This window comes from Arachis hypogaea, chromosome 20 (assembly GCF_003086295.3).
Source record: "Arachis hypogaea cultivar Tifrunner chromosome 20, arahy.Tifrunner.gnm2.J5K5, whole genome shotgun sequence".
Lineage (NCBI taxonomy): Eukaryota > Viridiplantae > Streptophyta > Magnoliopsida > Fabales > Fabaceae > Arachis > Arachis hypogaea.
This window is the reverse complement of record NC_092055.1, coordinates 107,848,481-107,856,516: the sequence shown is the minus strand read 5'-3', so window position 1 is coordinate 107,856,516 and position 8,036 is coordinate 107,848,481. Positions and strand designations below refer to the sequence as shown.

Below are 8,036 nucleotides of genomic sequence, written 5' to 3'. Positions count from 1 at the left end.
TATCAATATTACTTGAATATCACACCAAAAAATGCAACGTCAAAATTTCAAAGCATATTTTTATATAAATCGAATTGATTAAATTCGATTTATTGAAACACGAAGTAAATCGAATTCAATGGATTTGAATTAGGTGAAAAATGTTGCTGAATAAAAATCGAATTAAGTGAATTCGATTTAAATGCATAGTTAAAATGGTAGCAAATCGAATGAATTTGTTTCGATTTATAAGTAAGAGTAAATCGAATTTAATAGATTCGATTTAGCCAACTGAAAAAACTCCAAAGGAATTCAATAGATTTGATGGTTTTGTAAATAGACACTCATTGTTTCGATTTACTAGTTGTTTCCATGTCCCATACTTCGATTTATAGGGGTACACAAAATACCAAAGATGTATAATAATAAAAACTCAAAAGTATTAACAATATAAAAAAAAAACAAAAAATGTAATACTTTTAAATTTTTATTATTATAAATTTTTGGTATTTTATGTACTTCTTGTTTTAGAGATTTTTGACATTTTTGTACTATTACTACTCATATTTTTAGTAAAAATATTATATATATATATATATATATCAAAAATTAAATACTAAATTAATCGTTATGCAATTATATATAAATATTGTTTAACTTATTTTAAAATCTAAATTATACTTTTAACTTAACTTTTTTATTCTAATTATTTATATAAATGATACTATTTCTACTTATTCTCACTATTTTTTATAAATTAGAAAATCTATAAATTTAAAATTGATATAAAGTAAAAATACTATATATAAAATATTATATATAAAATATAAAGATGTACATAATAGACACTCAATGCAATTTGATGAAATAATAGATAAAAAAAAAGTGTACTTATAAAAATTGTATGTGAAATAATGATAAAATGGAAGAAAAAAATGTCAATAATATATAAATCGAAGTATGAGACATGAAAACAATTAGTAAATCGAAACAATGGGTGTTGATTTATAAAACCATCAAATCGAATCTATTGGTTTCGGATTACCTTGAACGTTTTTACAGTTGGCTAAATCGAATCTATTGAATTCGATTCACTCTTACTTATAAATCGAAACAAATTCATTCCATTTGCTACCATTTTAATCATGTACTTAAATCGAATCCACTTGATTCGATTTTTGTTCAGTAACATTTTTCACCTAATTCGAATCCATTGGATTGGATTTACTTTGTGTTTCAATCAATCGAATTTAATCAATTCGATTTATATAGAAATATGCTTTGAGACTTTAACGTTACATTTTTTAATTTAAAACATTCAAGTAATATTGATATGCATTTGGTTTAATGAGGTGAATTGTCCTAAATATAATTTGTTTAAAACGTGCGCAGGTTTTACAGAATTAATTTCTATTAGATTAAATTAATAAAATAAAATTTTTTCTAATTTTATTAAGGAAAATGCTATGGTGTCTATCACTTTATATCTAAGTTACTAAAAAAAGTGAATAAATAATATTTAATAAATTTTATATGATTTACTTTTATTTTAAACATTTTATTTTTTATTTTAAAAGGGAAGTTAGGCAATTTAGATACCATAACGAAGACACCATAAAACTCACCTTTTATTAAATACATTGTTCAAAGATATTAATAAAAAAAAATTGTTAAAGATATTTTAATAAATAATTAATTATCACAAAATGGTAATAATTATCACGGGTGTAGACTTGTTGACCAAATTATCTTTGAGTTAATGATTTGACGAAATTCCGTTTACTCAGTTGTAGAAGCTTTCCTGGCAACTCACCTCACCTCACCTTTCCTTTCGTCGATCACTGAATCTGGACGTTACAAAAGCAGCTGCATTTTCCAATTTAAAAACCAAACTCACACTCGCACAACCCCTAAAACTCTAACATCAAACACAACACAGAAAAGAGAGAGAGAACCAAAGAACCCCAAAACGCTGCGTTGCGCTGCGTTCTTTGGTTTTTCTCTCCGACGACACTGCTCTTCACATTTCTGCAGCTACTACTACTTTCCTTCACCTCTTCTCATCTCCCCATCCACCAAAACGGTGCGTCGTTTATTCCCTTCACAATTCAACAAAACTTGATTCAACTTGCTTCGTTTATTATTGTGTTCTATGCTACTTTCTTTTTTTTCTCATTTCGTTTTGAGAACTTTTGCTGTGGTTTCTTACTGGATCAGTACTTGTTTAGGGATCGCGGATCCGTGTTTCTTGATTCGGTTTTAGCTTAACTTATTGCTCAAGTTATTTCTGCTTTTATAATGGTTTCCTGATTTGTGTTCACCTTAGAGTTCAAATCAGCTTCGAATTTACTGCGTATGTGAAGAGAGTAACGGATCTGGAATGAACTGTCTAATTCTGGTTTAATTTCACGGTTAAATTGGTTTTCCTTAGATGAATTGTGTCCCTGAGAATGTTGGATCATGATTGTAGTTAGATCATAGTTCATGATTGCAGCTCTATTATGTATTTTCATTTTTCCTTTTTTTGTTTAAACAATTGATTTTAAGTAAATAGGTAAAGAGTGAATATGCTAATTAGTAATTAATAATAGGAACATTTATTAACTTGATGTGATATGGTTCAATTAGTTAAATAAAAAAAAAAACAAAGAAAGACAAAGCTGTTAGGCCTGTATATATAGATCCTCTATCATTTTTCAAGTTACAATTAGGATGTTATGAGGTAATTTAATGACTTTAACATTTTTATTTATGTTTCCCCCTTTTTCCGTTATGTTTTGGCCAAAGAAGGTGTGTCTAATCCTCTGGATGGGGGTATCTGTGAAGCCGTATGAAATTCTACTTTATTTATACAATATGTGTTTCAGTTCTGGTGACCTATTTTTCGTTTAATACAGATAAAATTTTGGGATTCCAAACTTAGTGATACATTCCTTCATATGAAAGTGAAGCCGTGACTGGTGAGATAACCGGTTTTTGAGTTGGAAGCTATAGTTTAATATGTCTTCTGCAAGCAAGGGCGACAGGAAGGCTACCCTTGATGCAGCATCATGGTTGTTCAATGTAGTCACATCTGTAGGAATAATCCTTGTGAATAAAGCATTGATGGCTACTTATGGTTTCAGTTTTGGTATGGCTCCATCATGATTATTTTCTTCTACTATTTTTTTTTTTTGGTCATGCCTTTAATTTACTAAATTAGAAGTTTCCATGCTCATTATGTTTGTGTTATTTCATTAACTACCAACTTTTGTGTATATTTTTGCCATGAAATATGTGTCCATGTGTGTGTGAAGGTGTAAAGAAGAAAGATTCTATCATGTGCTTCTATTCTAAACTTGATGTTTCATGTGTGTTTCACTCTAATATTATCAGGTAGCTTAATTTAGATTGTACAACTTTAGCAATTTGACCTAGGTATATAAATGACCTGATGATAGACTTGTAAATTTAATGTTAGCATGGAACTGGGTTAGAAACTATTCTAAACTGCAATTTTGGAGGTGTCTTTCTTTTATATTTATTATTATGAAATAGAAATTTCATTGCAATAAAAGAGAATATATAAGAGAGGGTTGGTTTCTTGGTAGTTCTAGCTGAATAGGTTACAATTTGGCATTGAAGATGCTTGTAAACATCAAACTTAGGTATAGTTAACAACAGACATCAAAAAAAAATCTGGGCAAATGGGTCGTTAATGTTATTCTTTCACCCTATATGCTGAAATTGTAACCTCACAAGCTTATTGGACTTTTTATTCACAATAAAGGACAGCTAAACCAAGGACTTGTTCTTTGTTTGATATGGCATTCACATTGGTTTTGGAAGTGTTTACTAAGCATATCCAAGAATCCGTACCATGGAGTGTGTTTTTTGCTGATGATATCATCTTTATGTGAGAATCAAAGGAAGATTTAAACCAGAAGCTAGATTTGTAGAAAGAAGCTTTAAGAGGTAATTGATTTGTGTACAAGTCATAGTAAAATGGAATATATAGGAGAGAAACACTAATAGAGAAGTGAAAATTGGAGAAAAAAAAATAGACCAACTGTTATATGAAACAGAGTGTCGGACAACAAGGAGTGAGCATGAGCTTAAGTTTAGTGTGGTAGAGATGAGGATACCTAGATGAATGAGCAGCCAAACAAGACAAAATAAGGAATGAGGACATAAGAGAGAAAGTTGGAGTAGCGCCTACCGTTGAAAAGATTGTAGAATCTCTTCTTAGGTGGTTTGGACATGTGGGGAGAATATCATTAGAACATTCAATTAGAAGGGTAGCTCAAATGGAAGATAGACGTGACGAAAGATAGAGGAAAACCTAAAAGGATCATACAAGACTACAAGAGGCAGTCAAAAGAGATCTATGTGTAAACACTTTCACTTAAACATGACATATGATACAATTACGTCATTTGATCCATGTAACTGAACCCTACCTATGGAGATAAGCCTTTGTTGTTGTTATTATTGTTGTTGTGGCGTTCAAAGCACGACCATTGCTCTTTAAAACATCATATGGAGGGAATGAAAGAAAGAATACACTACATTAAGTTTCTTTGAAATCCAAAAAACCTGTCACCACATTGAAGATAAGCATTAAATTTAGTTTTGATTAGGAAAACTTTCTTGAAACTACTGCTTCATCTGCACCATTTTCGTTCTGAGACTGATAATCACAGTACTGTCATTTATTGAAAGTCTTAAAATAATGAGAATAACATCGGATGACCAATTAAAAACCTCTTCTAGGTAGCACAGCTAAGTGGAATTTGGTTTTGGTTTCTTCTGATGTTGTAAACTACTGAAGTTTTGCCCTAGTGTTGGTCTTAACGTGGCTGCGCCAGAAAATGCTAATTATGCTACTTTGCAGCTACAACTTTGACTGGTCTGCATTTTGTCACAACAACTTTGTTGACTACCATTCTTAAATCACTTGGATATATCCAAAGCGCTCATCTTCAATCATCTGATATCATCAAATTTGTTTTATTTGCAAATTTCTCCATTGTGGGAATGAATGTGAGTTTAATGTGGAACTCTGTTGGTTTCTATCAGGTACCTTCTGGACTTCTTTCAAAATCCTCTTTGTGCAAAACAAAATAAAATAAAATCAAAGTCAGTCTTTTGGGCTTATAATAATCACTTCTTGCATTGGAGATAAGTATTTATAATTATTGTTTCCTTTGAAATGAAATTGTCAGATTGCCAAGCTGAGTATGATCCCAGTATCTTGTTTCCTGGAAGTTGTTTTTGACAATGTGAGATATTCAAGAGACACAAAGCTTAGTATTCTTTTGGTTCTGCTTGGTGTCGCTGTTTGTACAGTAACTGATGTCAGCGTCAATGCTAAGGGTTTCATAGCTGCTGTAGTAGGAGTTTGGAGCACAGCACTGCAGCAATATGTAAGTAACACGCTAAAACTTTACAAAACCCTCAGTCTTGGTTGGAAAATAAAATCTCGTCAAAGTAAATTCCTGTCATAAGAAGGAAATTCTAAATAGATAAAATGTTCACTTTCAGATTCACAATGCTTGTTGGTAACATTCATGTATTAAGAAATAACCAGCTTGTTGTAGATCTAAACATGATGAATTGGATGACCTACAACAATTTGTTTGTTTATCTAGGGTTTTTTCACAAACAGTATTCTTGGATGCTTCTTTGGAAGACCCAGATAACTTATTTTAGTTGATTACAATTCTTACTCTTCCTGTTATATCTGGGTCTCATGATCTTGATTTTTTGAGCTGATATTTTACATTACCTTTTATGCAGTATGTACATTACCTTCAAAGAAAGTATTCTATTGGATCATTTAACTTGTTGGGCCAGACTGCACCAGCACAGGCAGCTAGTTTACTGCTAGTAGGCCCCTTTCTGGACTATTGGTTGACAAGCAAACGAGTTGATGCCTATGGCTATAGTTTGACATCCATTGTAAGTTTCATGTCTTTCCGTTTCTTCTAAATTTTTTGCTGTGAGGAGGGAGGTAAGCAGAAGCTAGTGAAAGTTATTTATATCAGGTTGGCCCTGTCATATTTTTCTGGTGGATACTCTAGCACCAAGGAACTAGCCATGCAGTGCGTAAGTGCGTATCACTTACATTAAGATTCTCCTGCTCATTATAGATTATCACATTCTACCTGTTGCGTATTATGAAAAACCGCTTGCCAAGCTCTACTGCCTATATTTAGTATCAAGTAGATATAAAACCCTTGGTTGACTATGGCTAAATCTTAACTCATTTACAATGCTTCTCAACCATCTGTTTTAAGCCTAGTAAGCATTGCTTGCAATCCGAAATTCTACAAGGATCTTTCTGCAAATTTGTTGGTTCATAAGACTATCCTTTGGAATCTAGAATTCTAGATAAGACTTCAGTAAAAGAAACATGTCTCTAAAGTGCATAAGCTAATGGTAGTTTCTCTTAGATGTTAGAACAATGCTATTTATATTAATCATATTCATAACTCACAAAATGATTCCAAGGTGGATGCTCCATCAGTTTTCTCACTCTAGAAACAAGCTCACTCTAAAGGAGCATTGTTCTATTATAAGTTTATTGTAAAGCTTCAAGACTTAATTATATCTATACAATTATGTTTCTGCAGAAAATCTTTTCTCTCTCTCTCTCTCTCTCTCTCTCTCTCTCTCTCTCTCTCTCTCTCTCTCTCTCTCTCTCTCTCTTATTTTTTATTTTTTCTCCATCTCTTATTCGATGTACAGTAATTTTTTATATTCATGAGTTCTGTGTTTTATCTACCCTGATTTGCCAATGATGATTCTCAACCTCCTTCATCTCTGACTGGTAGGCTCAAAAAAGTCCTAATTTATATATGTAATAATAGTGAATGCTTGAAGATTTATACACATGAAACTTTCAATTTCAATATACACATTTTCTGATGGTCCCATACTTGATTTGCATCATATCCAAATTTGATTCTAGTTATCTTTCCAGTTATTATTAGATTAATTTGGATCCCAACATTTCCTCCAGAAAATTACTCTCTCTTTTTGAAACAAACAACTTATTCTATAGTTGGACCAACTCTTTCTTGTGCATGGACAATTATTTCTTTGGAAATGCGGCTATCATTTTCTAAGTAAAAGGAGAGTATCCAAATTCCAAATATGTAAACAATGTCAAGTTTGTGAATCTTCCAAATTTATATACACATGGAACACCATTATTAAACTGAGCCGGTCTTCTTGTCTGCAGTTGTTCATCATTTTGTCTTGCTCTATCGCGGTAGGGACAAACCTCAGCCAGTTCATATGCATTGGTAGGTTTACAGCTGTATCATTCCAAGTCCTCGGCCATATGAAGACAATTCTGGTCCTGATCTTAGGATTCATCTTCTTTGGAAAAGAAGGTCTCAATCTACAAGTAATTCTAGGTATGGTCATTGCAATAGCGGGAATGATCTGGTATGGCAATGCTTCTTCTAAGCCAGGGGGGAAGGAGCGCCGTAGCTTTTCCCTTCCTAAAACTCAAGATTATAGTTCACTACCTGTATCCTCTGAACCAGATGAGAAGGTATAGAAAATAGGAAAAATTATAGTATAAGTTCACAAGAAGAGAGAGAGTATTCAGTAGTGAATCTTTTGATGAAGTTCGGAAAATTCAGGTGTCCTTTTAGGTCAGTTGATTAATTTTATTTACTGGTCAAGGAAATGCTGAATTATTTATGGATCATAATCATTTAATATTTGCTTTTGTGTTATTTTGTTTTGGAGGGAGGGGGCGAGATTACAGTTATTTGTTAAACGGAGGGAAAATATTTTACATTGTGTTCCCAATTTCTTTTTTTATATATACAAAAAATGTTACAGCTACTTTCATAGTAATGTACTATAATGTTTAATATAATTGACAAAAAACAAATAAATCAAAAATACAAGGAATGTGTGTATGTGGCCTGACCTTCCAGGGATGGACATGCTTAACATGGCAGAAATGAAATTTTTTGATATCACTGATATATGCGGGCCTTGGATTCTATGCACTAAATTAAATGAAGCTTTAATTGTTCATGGTTTTAACTTACTAA

The 8,036-nt window shown here is 31.9% G+C and overlaps 1 protein-coding gene across 2 annotated transcripts; it reads left to right on the top strand.

Annotated features, from left to right (window-relative positions):
- The first annotated feature begins 1,714 nt into the window (after window positions 1-1,714).
- LOC112782812 (UDP-rhamnose/UDP-galactose transporter 4) lies at window positions 1,715-7,821 on the top strand. 2 transcript variants are annotated; one of them, XR_011878255.1, is made up of 6 exons: window positions 1,715-2,062; window positions 2,877-3,109; window positions 4,853-5,037; window positions 5,184-5,384; window positions 5,758-6,070; window positions 7,205-7,709. XR_011878255.1 is itself a non-coding variant. In XM_025825416.3 (6 exons), the coding sequence occupies exons 2-6, from the start codon at window positions 2,980-2,982 to the stop codon at window positions 7,526-7,528; spliced, it is 1,002 nt and encodes a 333-aa protein (XP_025681201.1). In that variant the 5' UTR covers window positions 1,715-2,062; window positions 2,877-2,979; the 3' UTR covers window positions 7,529-7,821. The 2 variants fall into 2 exon arrangements, 1 of the variants encoding a protein (XP_025681201.1); XM_025825416.3 differs by having other exon boundaries at window positions 5,758-5,919; window positions 7,205-7,821.
- Window positions 7,822-8,036: the final 215 nt, after the last annotated feature.

Excerpts from the sequence above, each read along its gene's own strand:
- LOC112782812 (XM_025825416.3), top strand. The coding sequence starts at position 2,980 with ATGTCTTCTGCAAGCAAGGGCGACAGGAAGGCTACCCTTGATGCAGCA. Across the intron at positions 5,038-5,183 it reads ACTCTGTTGGTTTCTATCAG|ATTGCCAAGCTGAGTATGAT; the intron begins GTACCTTCTGGA and ends TGAAATTGTCAG. Across the intron at positions 5,385-5,757 it reads GCACAGCACTGCAGCAATAT|TATGTACATTACCTTCAAAG; the intron begins GTAAGTAACACG and ends CCTTTTATGCAG.